The sequence below is a fragment of the Thunnus maccoyii genome, chromosome 2 (genome assembly GCF_910596095.1).
Source record: "Thunnus maccoyii chromosome 2, fThuMac1.1, whole genome shotgun sequence".
Taxonomy (NCBI): domain Eukaryota; kingdom Metazoa; phylum Chordata; class Actinopteri; order Scombriformes; family Scombridae; genus Thunnus; species Thunnus maccoyii.
The window spans coordinates 9,398,241-9,415,674 of NC_056534.1; the positions used below are offsets into that span (position 1 = coordinate 9,398,241).

Genomic DNA, 17,434 nt, shown 5'->3' on the forward strand with positions numbered 1-17,434 from the left:
TATCACAACTTTGTTTTTTCTTCTTTCCTGTCTCATTAATCATGTAACAACCCATCAGATTTGTCTGGTGACCCTTTGGAGGGGCCTGACCCCTAGGTTGGGAACCACTGGACTAAACTATCTAACTGTATATAAAGTAGTTGAAACTAGCTCCACCTCCAGCAGCTACAACATTAATATGCTGCTCTAACACTGATGCTTCAGTATTAATAATCTAATGATGTCATATATAATAATATATCAGTCAGAGGGACCAAACCACTACTTTTACTGCAATATTTCAACTACATTTTGCTGCTAATACTTCTGTACTTTTACTTAAGTAGGATTTTCCATTCAGGACTTTTACTTGTTATGGAGTATTTTTACATTGTTGTGTTGGTACTTTTACTCAAGTAAAGGATCTGCAAATAGGCCTCATGTATATTCAGTGTTTTTATATCACAGCTTTAGTTTATTTGTCCCACTGCTTTACTGTCTACATCCAGTAGTCTGTGTGTTGTTCTGAGCTTGTGAGCTCAAGGAGATTTTTAATTGAGTGTGACGTAAAGAAAATATTGGATCTGAAAACTCACACGTGGGTAGTAGTTCCTGAGGCCAGGGTGTTCCCTCTGTACAGATGTTTCCTCTGGCAGTGTTTTCAGTTTTGGAGCTTGTGATAATACTGCAAATTTGTGACCACAATTTAATCAACACCATCAGTGATCATTTGTAAATGTTAACAAATAAATTTAAAAATGTAAACATGTAATGTAATCATTCCCTCTCGGTTGTAGGGTTGTTCTGCACATGAGGCAGGGGCATGCATGAAATGATTGATAGACAGTAGACCTACTGTGCTGCAAATGATAACAGTAGATAACAGTACAGATAACATATTGTGGGATGGGGTTCCTTGGGTATGACTGGGCTACTTCATCAGTAGTTTATCTATGATTGATGATTGATTGAAGATAAGAATTTCCTCTCAACATCTCCCCCAAGTACCTACAGGAGAGGTTTCAACCGGGGGGAGGAAAGGAGTAGAGTTGAAACACTTCTAGCATGTATTTAGACATTCCATTCTGAACACAATCCCCACACTGGAGTTTCCTTTAAAGCCTCAGAGACCCAAACTTCTCAAGAGTTTTGAATTAAAACAGGAAATCTACAATTTATTCTTTCAGTGCTTTCAGGGTTCACTGTACTTTCCATTTTGTCACACAGTAAAAATTTGTGAGCATGTCTAACAATCTTCCATATGTAGGAATGAGGAAAGGTCAGATTCTTACATGGATTACTGGTATCTAAGGCCACTTTGTGACTGTGATATTTTAAGTTAACATATTTAGAAACAGATAAAGAAGATTATGTAGTATTTTTTTAAACATGTTGCTGTTTTAACACTGTTTTAATTTATTTACGGGTTTATTATTCATCATGTCAACAACTTTACAATACAATCAAATATAAAAGAGAAGGACAAGGATGCAGTGTCATGTACAAAGTGCCACCATTTATTTGTGAGTTTGTCATTTTATTCACATTAAAAAAAACTTAAAAAACAAAGTTAACATTTTCTTATCGAGCTTCCAGTATGCAGTTCATTACTTTTGGTTTTGCGTTTATGCATGTCTCTTTTTCATGCTCACGAATATATGCACATAGGGCTACTGTTGCTGTGTCAGAAGCTGTGGGTTAGGGCAGTGCTTTCCATGGTTTAACATGCAGCTGTAAAGTTCAGTGTGTGAATTTTCACACAATATTGATCTCAATTTATACACTACCTTTCTAAAGAAAATTATAAAGTTCTTTGCAGTAACAAAAAACAAAATTAAATAGAGAGAAACAGTAAAACAGTATGTTCACCGACAGATACAATGGATGTTCAGGCCCTTTGTGGCTGAATGAGCAGCACATAATAATATTCTATTTTATGTACATTTATTTTCTATTTCCCTTAGAAAATCACAAAATAGAAAATCAACTCGTTTTCAATTTTCTTATTTAATTACAGGCTTTTTGCAATTTCTCAATAAAATGAACATCTTATAATCAAACAATGTGCACTACTACTCAATTGAATTATAATCTTGCATAAAATTGCAGACTGGTCTTACAACTCATTTGAAATATCAATATTATGTTATCATATGACATTATATGTGCCTGTGTGGTTAGTTGTTTTTTTTTTTACTTTATTTACAGACTTCCTTTCTGCATGCACCAGACTTATGGTTGTGCATCAGTTGAAGGATAAGGCTAGTGATACTTTATCCAGATAGAGCTTCGTCCTCTGTGGAGCTCCATTGTTTTCTAAAAACTATTAAAAACATAGTGAGACACACTATCACACCGGCTGTTCAGGCACTGTAGTTTATTTTGAGTCAATTCCACACACACACACACACTGTCCTGCTGCTGCACATACACTAGCGGACCAAATCCTTGGTTGAAAATAGTCCCCAATAAATGCATGATTTACTTTTGTTTGAGTAACTTTTGCTACAGATAACCACAGACAAGGTGAGGAGGTCAGAAAGTCCTGAGAGACAGACTAACTAACACATTGCTCATTTTAGTGTTATAATAGCATAGCAGCTTATGACATATCAACAGTTTCAGGTTGTCCACACACATGTGATGCTTCACCCACAAATTGACTCTCCAGTAGGCACAGCAATGAATTGAGAGGGAAGACGGAAAACGTCCTTCAGGTTGTACCGTCCCTTTCGGCTTTGTTTGTACAGATGGACGTATACACTGATGAAGACAATTGCTGCCAGAACAAGGACTAATAGTACCACTAAAATAATGTACGTGTAGTTCTCTGCAGAGGGTTGGGTGAGGGGTTTGGGTAAAGAAAACAGGAACAGATAATGTTATACATCAGACGAATGACAAAGCCAAAACCATCTTAAAGAGGAAGTTCATTGATGTCACATCAAATTCTCCACTGCTGTGAGAAAGCAATACTGCATTTGCTCTAACAATCACAACCCTCAAGACTGAAAATGACAAAACTTTAAACTCACCTTTGACATCCACGTTAAACTTCACAGTGACAGTCCCGATGTTGTTGTGGACAGAACAGTTGTATTGCCCCTTGTGCTCCAAAGTTACAGACTCGATAGTGAGAATGTCACCACTGAAGGGGGAACCAGTGGCTGATGGGAGCGTCCAGTTGTAAGAGGGGCTGGGGTTTCCCACAGCAGAGCAGTCCAGTTGTAGATGGTCTCCTTTTGTGACGGTGATCAGATCTAGATGTGATGACCCCTTTAGCTGAGGCTCATCTGTGTGTTGATTGAGGGAGGGAAGAATACAAAACATGTCATTACAGAGAAATGGAAACAATGTTGAACTTTAAACAGATTAATGCAGATATACACCACAGTACTAACTGGTTGTACATCACTTTCAGTTTCTGCCACAATATACTTCTACTTCTATATTAGAGGGAGATATTTTTATCCTCTACATTTATTTAAAGGAAAGGTTCACAATTTTTCAAGTCTGTCTTAAAACAATGGTCAGGTGACTGAACATTAAAACAGGTTTTTCTAGCTGTAATCATTCCTCCTGTTCATACTGACCATTAGAAGATCCCTTCATAATGCACTTGCAATGTAAGTGATGGAGGCCAAAGTCCGCAGCCCTCCTTCTGTGCAAAAACGTACTTAAAAGTTTATCTGAAGCTAATATGAAGCTTCAGCTGTCCAAATGAGTCAAATCAAGTAGACATCTTTCAGTGTTTCAGTCTTTTTAGTGCCAAAGTCCCTCTTATTGTTACTTTACTACCACTGCAACTCAACAGGGAAACACTGTCTGAGGAAACATAAAGAGGGAATTTGATGCTAAAATGACTGTAAATGTGGCACATATCCACTTGATATGACTAACTCAGACTGCTGAAGCCTCGTATAAACTTCAAATAAACTTTTAAATGTATTTTTGCACAAAATGACTGTGGACACACTGTGGATTTTGGCCCCCATCAATATAAGTGCATTATGAATGGCCAGTATGAACAGAAGGAATGATTACAGCGAGGAAAACATCTTTCAATGGAAATTTGTGCACCTGACTGTTGTTTTAAGACAGACGGGAAAAACTGTGAACCAGTCCTTTAATGTTACTCTTTAAGTAAAGGATACAAAAGAGGCCAACATGATGACCAAATAAAACTTTTTTTAAAGAGTTATGTGTTTGTGTCATATGTTTTTTTGTCATTGTCACATTAAAACTTTTACTAGCTGTCTCAGAAATAAGATGTGTGTCCATTTTGTTGTCAGACTCACAGTAGACTGTTGCTGTGAGTTTTCCTGACTCCACCACTGGAGGAGTCTGTGGTCCTTCAGGTCCCAGGTCTAGCTTGGCTTCACACCAGTACTGTCCTCCATCATCCTCTTTACTAGGGGTGATATCCAGAGTGAAGGTCTCATTCACTGGTGTCTTTTCTGTGTTGTTGGACTGTAGTCTGTGCAGTTCTGTCTGTCCTCTGTAGAAGGTCACATTGAGGTTACCAACAGGAGCAACTTCCTGGACGTGACACTGCAGTGTGTACGGATGACCCGCAGTCATCAACCCAGCGTGATTTAGGAAGCTGAAACTGACATTTTTTGGAGGCTCTGGGGAGACAAACAGAGGGATGTAGTGAGAGACGCACACAGTAAGATAAAGGTGGTGAACTACAGCTGACAATAAAAAAAAACCTAAATCTATTCAACATATTTATTTATTATTTTGATTATATATATTTAATTGTTACAGTGATGTTTTGTTCAACAGCAAATTTACTTACGATAGACGGTTACAGGCAGGGTGCTACAACACTGGTTATCATTATTATCAGTATAATAGCACATGGGAGATATATCCCATTCAGTCAGGCTGTCAACCTCCCATGAAATCGTGGTTCCATTTTTTGTACGGACCCCCACAGAGTTTTCCAAACCATATAAATCGTTTGGGCAAGTATGCTGACAAGCCGAGCACGTGGCAGAGGTTGGGTCACCAAACTTCACTACCAGTCTGGATGGAGTGAATAAAGGTTTATCTGCACAGCTTTCATCTGTAACACAGACATGAAATGCCAAGATGAAAAACATGAAACATAAAATTAGAAATCACAATGAAAACTATGAAAGTACATAAAACAGTCATTTCACATACAATGTCATTCAAGACACCGACAGTTAATCAGTGCTGTTTATCATGTAACAGAGTTTACTCAACTCATTTTCAACTAATTTATATTTTTCCTACATAGAATATCCATCTCTACTTAATGGCTGGATGTTGCTGGTCAACCTAAAATGGTCTGTAAACCGAACATTAGCAGTTGTCCTGCTTAAATGTTTTTCAGGACACACCCACTCACACTCACACACAGGAGACATTACATAGACTTACATTCCATTCCTGGAGACTTACCCTAACCCTAACTATAACCACTGACCTAAAAATCAACGTTTTACCAATTGGGTGCGTGATTTTTGTCCCCAATTGACTGGCTGAAGTCAGAAAATTGTCCCTGAAAGTAGTAAATCACACACACACACACACACACACACACACACACACACACACTCTCTCTCTCTCTCTCTCTCTCTCTCTCTCTCTCTCTCTCTCTCTCTCTCTCTCTCTCTCTCACAAACACACACACACTTTCTCTCTCTCTCTCACACACACACACACACACACTTTCTCTCTCTCTCTCTCTCTCTCTCTCTCTCACACACACACACACACTCTTTCTCTTTCAGTTTGGTAAGTATTTACTATAAATTCAAATGTGCTTTATTGGCATTATATTTAAGTACAGTAGTACCAAAGCATGTTGTACTAAATAAATAAACAACCACAAAAAACAACACACTAAGCTGTCTTTGATGGCGTATATCTAGGCTGTGAGGCTATTTAAGTATTTTTTATGTCATTAATTGCGTCTACATGGAGCAGTAAACGCTCTCTATGACGGAGAGACAAATGTTGAAGACTCACCACAGCTGGACACATGGAAGTCGTGCAGAGAGTTCAACAAAGAAACAGCGAGAAATGCGTAACAGAGAGAAAACATTATGTCCCCTCAGTCTTGTGAGCACACAGAGCTCCTGGTAATAAAAATCGTTGGGCCAGAGTCCGACACAGGATACGACTGAAATTGAAAGTAAATGCAATACAGAAAGCCCACTATGAATGGGAGGGTAGGTACCTGGTTCCAAGGCACGTTATCGTCACTAGATAAGTGCCAGAAACTGGTTGTTTTTGCGAACTTGTCAGCACAAGATGATGATGATACTTACTCTGATCCACGGACACAAACAAACACACACATTATCGGTGGTGGAAGAAGTATTCAGATCATTCACTTAAGTAAAACTACCAAGATAGCAATGTAAAATACTCCATTGCGAGTTAGTTTTACAAGTGGAACTGCCTGTAGATCAGTAACCAGAGAGGTTGACCGACAGGTGTTACACAGAAATCTATCACCCGTCAGATTTATTGACACTAGCTTAAAGTTCAAGTCACGTGAGTTCAAGTCAAGTGAGTTTCTGGAGTTTCTGCTACTGTATACTTCTACTTCACCATATTTCAGAGGGAAATAGTGTAATTCTCTACATTTATGTAAAGGACGGCTTCACAGTTTTTCTTAAAGTTTGTCTTAAAACAACAGTCAGGAGCCCAAATGAACATTAAAACAGGTTTTTCTTGCCATCATCATTCCTCCTGTTCATACTGACTATTAGAAGATCCCAGTGGTGGAAGAAGTACTCAGATCTTTTACTTAAGTAAAAGTACCAATATATCAAAGTAAAATACTCCGTTACAAGTCAGTGTTATGTACAAAGTGCCACCATTTAATTGTGAGTTTTGTCATGTTATTCCCATTAAAAAACTTTTGCTTTTACACATACCTATTTTTCATTCTCACTCAGCTACAGAAGCGGCACAATAAACATACAAATACACATGAATATATGCACACAGGGCTTCTGTTATTGTGGGTCAGGGCAGTGCTTTCAGTAGTCAAAAAGTCCTATAGGATTTTAATCTTTTCCAATAAAAGCCTTTCAGATTCTCATACATTTCTAAAAATGCTATAGGAATTCTATGGGGAAAGGTTTTGGTTCTTTTAGAATTTCGCAGTTCTATTGGAAATCTGTTTTTTTTTTCTATTGGTTCCAATAAAATCCCTTAGGATTCCTATACATATCTACAAGGCTTTTTTATTTTAGAAAAAAATGTTTCTTTCTTGTAGGATTTTCACAGTCCTTCTATTGGATCTTGCATATATTTCAAACATCTTAGAGGACCCTTATTCGTTTTCACAAGAATTACCAATAGGACTCTTATTGCTTACTAAGAATCTAACTTGGATATAATGGATTCTTGAAAAATCATGTTAGGGTATGGGACACCACTGGAATGTGTGTGTGTGTGTGTGTGTGTGTGTGTGTGTGTGTGTGTGTGTGTGTGTGTGTGTGTGTGTGTGTGTGTGTGTGTGTTCATTTATTGTTTTTTATTACTGGCTGGCCATCGCAGACAGCTCCAGAAATGTCTTATATGGTCATCCATCCCCATACATCTTTACCGCTATATAACTCTCATCTCACCGTTTACCTACCTCGAATTCTCCGTGTGTTCCTGTCCGGTCGAAGAAAAATAGATGGTTTTTGGTTCTGGAGGCTGCTGAGCTGAGCTAGGCTAATAAACCTGGCTGATCTGCCAAAGTCTGTCAACGTTTCCGAATTAGGCTTTATTATTAGGATGTGCACAATAATGCACATCCTAAAAATAAACAGAGGGTCTTCTGTTCTCAATCAATTTGCGGCCGTTATATGCTGTTTTCAGCTCTTGATTTTAACACAAAACTCCGGACTCATTTTACCAGTGAGGGAGAGTCCGTGGACGCGGTCCAGAGGCGGGATATCTATGAGTTCGCCAAGTTTAGAAAAAACATAACAGACGCACAAAATATTACACAAAGCCACTATAACCGGTAGGCTATATCAGCGATTTTACAATTCAATCACTGACAGGTTCAAATCAAGTTTAACAACTACAACTTCGTGGCTTGTGCTAATCCAATAAAGTTATATGTATGTTATAGCTGCCTTTTCAGGCACAGAGAATTCAACTCATAGAAGTGATCAACCTAATTAACCTCTATTAACCACATAATATAAACACAGTATATACTTACAGGTTTACTCTTGTTACTGATTAATCTATGTGCACTGATGTTAATTTCAGTGTTGGCTATACTTTAGATATAATTGAGAAATTATTATTTTCATTTGTTTTTGTGAATTTGATCTGTCAAATTTAAAAAATACAGAGGTTAAGTAAGTGAATATACTGTCTACATATGTAACAACAGAGTTTTGTGGCAGTTGTTACTGGAAGGAGGCTGGTGCTTCAAAAACAGTGACATATTGTGGACACACTGAAAGCTTTGCATTATGTATTCACTCAATACAAAGCTTTCATTGTAGTGCAGTGGATTGAGGATCCACCGTGCAGGGCCGGCCCCTGGCATAAACACTCTATGCGGTTGTTTGGAGCCACAACCGCTAGGGGGGCCACGCGATCAGTGTGACTTTCTGTGTGGCCCGCTCCTCACACTACAGTGCGGGACCTTTACATATAAATGAACGTCCTTTACAATTAAGCCCTTTCCAGACAAGTTCACACAATGCTGATTAAGCCTATCACCGTCAGATAAATCTCTCTGTAGATCACATAAAGAGTTTTTAAATCCGATATCTGTGGCGACTTTCCCGTACTGGGCGGGTGAAAGCATGCCATAGACATCCGCTGGCTGAGCAGCTAACTTCCGGTTAGCTCTTTGCTAACTTGAAAGGGGATAAAATAATTTAATCGTGCGGCTCTTCTAGACTTTCCAACTGTTATCGGACTGAATAGATCAAATTTTGATAGTGAGATGAGTCGTTCCGCAGGAGTTGTGTGACGATGCAAACAATTTATCCACCGTTTTACAGCCGCAACAGCAGCAACGAACTCAGCGTGTAACCATGGTAACTTAGCGGCATTGTGGGTAACGTTTGGTCAATGGTTTGTTGTTATCATGGATATATTATAAGAGCTCGTTGAGTCTGCTGCTGGTTAATGCGGCACATCTCCATTTGCAACTTATTTAGGTGAACTGAGTAACGTTGCATAAATGGCTCCTAAAAGAAAATTTAGGAGTGGCGCTCAAGGGCGAAAGAAGAGAAAATTAGAGATGGAAAAATAACACAGGATAAAGGTATGTTATTGTTTATTGAATCTGATTGAATGAATTTGATAGTGAATTTGAATTTGAAAACTGAGCATAGCCACAATCATTTTAACTTGGCAAACTGGCTACAAAGTAGTAAATAAAGTATTAATTTTAGCTGAAACGTTTTTCGTTAGAACAAGCTTGATTTCTTGCTATTTGCTTGCTAGCTAACATGAGTAGGATTGCAAGCATCATTTATACTTCATAAAGGCCAGCTTTCCTTGTTAACTAGCAACCAATGTTTTCCTGCAACATTTAATTGGTGTTTTGAGTTATTATTTTAATATATGAAATATCAAGTGTCCAAATTACCCTCAATTGTTTCAGACTGACCATTAGCTTTCTAGCTATGTTAAATGGTATCTTTGTAGATCATATTTGGACATACTTATAATAATTGGATAATTTGCATATTTGGATAAAATTGCGTTTGTTGTGTGGTTAATAAATAGGCCTGGAAGATACATGTAACATACCAATGTAATGTCTTACAGCCTTTATTTAAAGAATGTTAATAATCCAATATATAATCTTTTCAGGGGCGTTTTTGAAATATTTTGGAGGAACTTTCACTGCACCACCATCTACCTCATCAGCTGACATGACTGCTGCTGAGGGGACATCGTCAGAGACTTCGGGGGCATCTACTCCCTCCTCTGATGTGACTGCAGCTGCAGAGGTCATAACAGAGGTACCTGACAGACCTAACAGAGTACATGACTGCGTCTGCAGTGTTTGAAACACTTGGACAAGTTAAAAGCAAGATTGGGGTACTGATAAACTTCCCAATCTTGGATGATGAAGCACTGGAGAAACAATGTGAGGAACTTGAGAACGCACTGAGTGAAGAAGAAGCCGACATTTATGGGAGAGAGCTGGCCATGGAAATCAGAAACTCTTCTCAGTTAGAAACAGGATGTCTGTATTTGAACTGCTGGACTTTGTCCAGAAGAAGAAACTGACACAATTGTATCCAAATCTTTGTCTATCCGCGAGGATTGCCCGTATCCTGCCAGTGACTTTTGTAGTGTTCACTTTATTTAGCATATTTTGCACTCTTATATTGAGTTTTCATTGCTATTTATTTGGCTAAATATTTTTGGTTTTATTGGTGTTCATTTGTCATTGTCTTTTTTTATAGACCTTGTTATGTGCAAGTTTGTTGCTTTGTATAGTTTAAATATATTGACTTTATTATTTATTATTTTTAATACTTTGTAATTGTTAATTGAATCTTAACTTCTCAAATTGTAATATATTTTTAATAGACATTGTTTTGTTCATGTTCATTGAGTTATGAGCATTGTGTGTGATTTGGTGGTTGTGCTGTGAGTGTTTTGGGGCCACAAACAAAATCTTGTTTAGGGCCACCAAAATCCTAGGGCCGGCCCTGGATCCACCCACATGGTAACTCCTCCCAATCACAAAATCGTCAATGGTATTAGCAAGATAAACCATATATGTGTCAGACCTGGAACAATACTCCAGGATGAATGACCTAATTGTCAACGCCTTGGAAACCAGGCCCCTGTCATGAGCCAGAGCTGTGGCAGTGGATGGAGAGCCCACCAAGCCCAATCTGGCCTCCCTCGAACAGCAGCTGATAGCCTTCCTTGACAGCAAGGGGATAAAAGCAGACAGCAGAGATATGGAGGCGTGTCATCCTCTCATAATAATTCACTTTGTGAGCAGAAAATAAAAAACAACACTGCTCAAGCAGGGGAGAAAGCTGAAGGGAACTCATGTGGTCTCAATGAGCACCTAACGAGGATAAACGCATCATCAATTACCAGACAGGCACGCATCTTGAGGAAACAAAACATGTCTTATTTATTGGGACCATATACAGTGTTAAACATAAATGTTACCATTTGATGTACTGTGCCAGTTTTAGCTTATAGCTCATTTTCATCTGCAGTCCCTTCAGTAGGTCACAAATAAAACAGAACAATAACAAACAATACAAAGCAAAATACACACAGGACACATAATACAAAATACAAAGATACACACATTGTCAACTAGAAAATAATAATGTAAGCTTGTTGAATTAAAAGCAAGATTAAGCATTCATGAGAAGACCATGAGATAAAATGTAGAGTCAGTAGTTACAGAGCTTTTAGCAGACTTTTTAAATTTGGTTTAATTTGGTACTGATGGAACTGCAGCTCTTCATATCGTCAGATAGGACGTTCCACTGAGTTGTGGCTTTCACAGAGAAAGCTGACTGTCCAAATGCAGTGCGACGAAATGGTACAATCTCATATAGAGGATATTCTGGAGGATCTAATAGAATTTACTGAGTGAGTGTACACAAAGTCACATAGTGGAGGAGGGGTCAAACCATTTCAATTTTATAAACAAGGCACACATTTGAAAATAATCTAAAAGTCTCAAAACTCAGTAAATTGTATTTCTCCATTACCCTACAGTGATGGAAATGCATTGGCCTCTTGTCCAGAGTTTTTCATTTGTTTGTATATAGGATATCCTTTAGGATTTATACAATACAATACTATAGGACATCCTATAGGATTTATACAATACAATACTATAGGATATCCTATAGGATTTATACAATACAATGCTATAGGACATCCTATAGGATTTATACAATACAATGCTATAGGACATCCTATAGGATTTATACAATACAATACTATAGGATATGCTATAGGAATGGTTCCAAAATCAAACAGAATTTCTAATTGGAAATTCCTTTTGGAATCCTGTAGGACTATTTGACTAGGACCTGTAAAGTTCAATGTGAGAATTTCATCATATTAATCTCTATTTATACACAACCTTTCTAAAAAATATTTTAAAGTTCTATTATAAAGTTCTTTGCAGTAACACAAACAAAATGAAATAGTAACAGTAAAACAGTATGTTCACCGACAGATACACTGGATGTTTTGATAATAATGCTCTATTTTATTTTCTTGTTTATTTTCTATTTCCCTTAGAAAATCGCAAAATAGAAAATCAGCTCCAGTTTTTCAAATGTTCCTATTTAAATATAAGCTACTTGCAATTTCTCAATAAAATGAACATCTTATAATCAAACAATGTGCACTACTACTCAATTGAATTATAAACTTGGTCTTACAGCTCATTTGAAACATTGATATTATATTATCATCAATATCACTATATTTGTGTCTATTTTTTTTTAAAAGTTTTAAGTCTTCAGTAGAAATGAATGGCTGAGAGCCACAGACAGTGTTTTCATGATTTGTTGACAACAAGAAAAATATTGTAAAATGCTGGTTTGTTAGATAAACAATCCTACTTCTGTCTTTATAAAATAAAATATGACCCATATAATGATGAAATATTACATTTATATCACACTTAATGGAGCACTTGTCCCTATAACACTATACATGTTGAACAATATACATTTTTGTTAAATAAGCAATAGATTTCTCTCCTTAAAGGTTCTATATGTAGAATTTTGAAGCAATTTACATGTATTAATCATTTCTTATTGCCAATTAGTGAACAAGTAGTAATGTAACATAAAAAATGAGACCTCCTCCGACTTTCTCTGTTGTCTGTAACAGCCTGTGGACTGATTTCCATGTGAAGGACTCGGGCTGGATTTCCTGCAAAAATCCAATGGAAGTGACGTTTTTTCGCGCTCCTGAGTGCCTTGCCTCTCTCCCGCTAATGTCAACAAACGACCTGCAACGACCGACGCAACAAAAATGGTGCTATGCAACTAGAAACACCCTGCAGATATTAGCTCTCCAGCTAATGAGACGACTAGCTGCATCTATCAACCACTACACATTTCACAACAAAACACCCCCGCAATGACAAGTCGCCCACTCCCAAGCACACGAAGCAAAAACATTATTTCCTCAACAAAGGAGCAGAAAACAAGCTCCAGAGCGATAGCAGAACATAGCTTACCTCTTTTGTTTTTTCAGATGGTAGTCCACAGGTCGTAATAAGCGCACCAACAACAGCTCACTGAGCTTACTGGTGTTTTGTAAAAAGGTTGGTAAAAAGAAAGTTGGCGGTTTGCGGGTTGGGTCAGGTTCAGGTGGTTAATTAACGCATTTTTGTGTTGGGGGGGGGGGGGGGGGGGGGGGGGGCTGACTGATGATGAGAGATGCTTTGATGAAACATGGTCCAAAACACAACATTAGAAATCTTTTATGTAATTATGAGAAGTGTAAGCACGGAAAAAGAGATCACTTACAACAGTCTCACGCCATGAACACACGAGCGTGAGCACCAGGTTGTTGACTGAACTTCATTTAACGGCCACAGATGTCACTAAAGAGAAGATATTTCTGATTCCTACATACAGAACCTTTAAACAGAGCAACATTTCAATGTGTCGGCTTCAACCTGAGTTTAACCATATGTACAGCAAGTATGTGTTAAACATGAGATATAGAGACTTCTGGTGATTTCTACAGTAGTTTGGGTTAGGATAAGTACATCAGTGCTTTACAGCTAACTGCAGCTTATGACATATCAACAGTTTCAGGTTGTCCACACACATGTGATGCCTCACCTGCAAATTTACTCTCCAGTAGGCACAGCAACATGTTGAGAGCGATAACGGAAAACGTCCCTCAGGTTGTACCGCCCCATTTGGTTGTGTTTGTACAGATGGATGTATACAATGATGAAGACAATTGCAGCCAGAACAATGACTGATAGTACCACGGCTAAAATAATGTACGTGTAGTTCTCTGCAGCGGGTTGGGTGAGGGGTTTGGGTAAAGAAAACAGGAACAGATAATGTTATACATCAGACTAATGACAAAGCCAAAACCATCTTAAAGAGGAAGTTCATTGACGTCACATCAAATTCTCCACTGCTGTGAGAAAGCAATACTGCAGTTGCTCTAACAATCACAACCCTGAAGACTGAAAATGACTTGAAATGAAAAAACTTTAAACTCACCCTTGACATCCACGTTAAACTTCACAGTGACAGTCCCGATGTTGTTGTGGACAGAACAGATGTACTGCCCCTTGTGCTCCAAAGTTACAGACTCGATAGTGAGAATGTCGTCACTGAAGGGGGAACCAGTGGCTGATGGGAGCGTCCAGTTGTAGGAGGGGCTGGGGTTTCCCACAGCAGAGCAGTTCAGTTGTAGACGGTCTCCTTTCATGACGGTGATCAGATCTGGATGTGATGGCCCCTTTAGCTGAGGCTCATCTGTGTGTTAATTGAGGGAGGGACAAATACAAAACATATCACTACAGAGAAATGGAAACAATTTTGAACTTTACACCACAGTACTAACTGGCTGTTTTATGTTACTTTTAGTTTCTGCTACAACATAGGTCTACTATTAGAAGGAAACATTTATTTAAAGGATGGGTTCACAATTTTTCAAGTTTGTCTTAAAACAATAGTCAGGAGCCCAAATTACCATTGAAATAGGTTTTTCTTGCTGTAATCATTCCTCCTGTTCATACTGACCATTAGAAGATCCCTTCATAATGCACTTACAATGTAAGTGATGGAGGCCAAAATCCACAGTCCTCCTTCTGTGCAAAAACGTACTTAAAAGTTTATCTGAAGCTAATCTGAAGCTTCAAATTAGTCAAATCAAGTAGATATCTTTCAGTGTTACAGTCTTTTTAGTGCCAAAGTCCCTCTTTTTGTTACTTTACTACCACTGCAACTCAACAGGGAAACACTGTCTGAGGAAACATAAAGAGGGAATTTGATGCTAAAAAGACTGTAAATGTGGCACATATCCACTTGATATGTCCAACTCAGACTGCTGAAGCCTCATATAAACTTCAGATAAACTTTTAAATGTATTTTTGCACAAAATGACTGTGGACACACTGTGGATTTTGGCCCCCATCAATATAAGTGCATTTTGAATGGCCAGTATGAACAGAAGGAATGATTACAGCGAGGAAAACATCTTTCAATGGAAATTTGGGCACCTGACTGTTGTTTTAAGACAGACTGGAAAAATTGTGAACCCGTCCTTTAAATAAATGTTTCCCTCTAATGTAGTGAAGTAAAAGACATTTTTGTCTTTTGTCATTGTTTGTGACGTAACGTTTCTTTTGTCAATGTCACATTAAAACTTTTACTAGCTGTCTCAGAAATAAGATGTGTGTCCATTTTGTTGTCAGACTCACAGTAGACTGTTGCTGTGAGTTTTCCTGACTCCACCACTGGAGGAGGCTGTGGTCCTTCAGGTCCCAGGTCTAGCTTGGCTTCACACCAGTACTGTCCTCCATCATCTTCTTTACTAGGGGTGATATCCAGAGTGAAGGTCTCAGTCACTGCTGTCTTTTCTGTGTTGTTGGACTGTAGTCTGTGCAGTTCTGTCTGTCCTCTGTAGAAGGTCACATTGAGGTTACCAACAGGAGCAACTTCCTGGATGTGACACTGCAGTGTGTACAGATGACCCGCAGTCATCGACCCAGAGTGATTTAGGAAGCTGAAACTGACATTTTTTGGAGGCTCTGGGGAGACAAACAGAGAGCTGTAGTGAGAGACGCACACAGTAAGATAAAGGTGGTTGAAATACAGCTGACAATATGAAAAAACCTAAATCTATCCAACATATTTATTTCTTATTTTGATTATATTTATTTAATTGTTACAGTAGTATTTTTTGTTCAACAGCAAATTTACTTACGATAGACGGTTATAGGCAGGGTGCTACAACACTGGTTATTATCATCACCAGTATAATAGCACAGAATGGCATTTATATCCAATTCAGTCAGGCTGTCAACTCTCCATGAAATTGTGGTTCCATTTTTTGTAGCATTCCCCACAGACTTTTCCAAACCATATGTATTGTTTAGGCAAGCGTGCTGACAAACCAAGCACGTGGCAGAGGTTGGGTCACCAAACTTCACTACCAGTCTGGATGGAGTGAATACAGGTTTATCTGTACAGTTTCCACCTGTAACACAGACATGAAATGCCGAGATGAAAAAACTTGAACATTAAAACTATAAAGGCACATAAAACAGTTTCACACACAATGTCATTCAAGACACCGACAGTTAATCAGTGCTGTTTATCATGTAACAGAGTTTACTCAACTAATTTTTAACTAATTTATATTTTTCCTACATAGAATATCCATCTCTACTTAATGGCTGGATGTTACTGGTCAACCTAAAATGGTCAGGAAACCGAACATTAGCAGTTGTCCTGCTTTCATGTGTTTTTTCAGCACACACCCAGTCACACACACCCACACACAGACGTTGTCATAGGTCACTTCTGGGGACATTACATAGACTTACATTCATTTCCTGTAGACTTACCCTAACCCTAACTATAACCACTGACCCAAAAATTAACGTTTTACCAATTGGGTACATGACTTTTGTCCCCAATTAACTGGTTTGAAGTCAGAAATTTGTCCCCGAAAGTAGTAAACCACACACACACACACACACACACACACACACACACACACACACACATACACTTTCTCTGTCAGTTTGGTAAGTGTTTACTATAAATTCAAATGTGCTTTATTGGTATTTTATTTTACAGCACTGTCAAAGCATGTTGTATAAAGTTTACAGTGTAAGTAAAATAACTCAGAAAGACATTTCTACACATAGAACACTATATATAACACTACAGAAGTTTTATATCATACATTACAAGTACATTACTATACAATACAACAAACAATAATAAAAACACATTTTGGCAAACAAATTATTCAAAGATAAACCGATATACTATAACTGAATCTGAACCAGTCCTTTGAAGACGTGCCAATTTTGATCCCATCTCATATACAAGTGTTGAAAACATTAAAAAATAAATAAACAACCAAACAAAACAACACACTAAACTGTCTTTGATGGCGTATATCTAGGCTGTATGGCTATTTAAGCATTTATATATCATTAATTTCGTCAACATGGAGCAGTAAACGCTCATTATGGCGGACAAAAAATGTAGAAGACTCACCACAGCTGGACACATGAAAGTCGTGCAGAGAGTTCAACAAAGAAACAGCGAGAAATGCGTAACAGAGAGAAAACATTATGTCCCGTTAGTCTTGAGAGTAAATAGAGGTCCTGGTAATAAAAATCGTTGAGACCAAAGTCCGACAGACGATTTGTCTGAAATTGAAAGTAAAAACGCCGAGGAAAGCCCACCATGTACAGGATGGTACCCGCTTCTCAGTC

The 17,434-nt window shown here is 38.1% G+C and overlaps 2 protein-coding genes across 10 annotated transcripts in view; both read right to left on the reverse strand.

Annotated features, from left to right (window-relative positions):
* The window catches only part of LOC121906138 (hemicentin-1-like), a 196,539-nt gene extending 189,835 nt beyond the window's left edge, over positions 1 to 6,704 (reverse strand). For 7 of the 9 annotated variants that reach the window (XR_006098545.1, XR_006098553.1, XM_042424882.1 and 4 more), the window contains exons 1-4: positions 5,983 to 6,701; positions 4,781 to 5,050; positions 4,278 to 4,607; positions 3,015 to 3,272 (exon numbers count right to left, since the gene is read on the reverse strand). Coding sequence is in view for 7 of the 9 variants with exons in the window: in XM_042424882.1 (XP_042280816.1) it covers positions 3,015 to 3,272; positions 4,278 to 4,607; positions 4,781 to 5,050; positions 5,983 to 6,058 (934 nt within the window). In the remaining 2 variants the exon portion in view is untranslated. Of the gene's footprint in view, positions 1 to 3,014; positions 3,273 to 4,277; positions 4,608 to 4,780; positions 5,051 to 5,982 lie in introns of all 9 variants that reach the window. The other 2 variants (XM_042424875.1, XM_042424867.1) reach the window with 2 other exon arrangements.
* Positions 6,705 to 13,358: 6,654 nt separating this feature from the next.
* On the reverse strand, positions 13,359 to 17,434 carry LOC121906236. Its single transcript, XM_042424986.1, has 5 exons — positions 17,214 to 17,434; positions 15,907 to 16,179; positions 15,401 to 15,730; positions 14,196 to 14,453; positions 13,359 to 13,980 (listed from the first exon to the last, which is right to left on the reverse strand). Exons 1-5 carry the CDS (start codon positions 17,287 to 17,289, stop codon positions 13,808 to 13,810), a joined length of 1,110 nt encoding a protein of 369 aa, XP_042280920.1. The 5' UTR covers positions 17,290 to 17,434; the 3' UTR covers positions 13,359 to 13,807.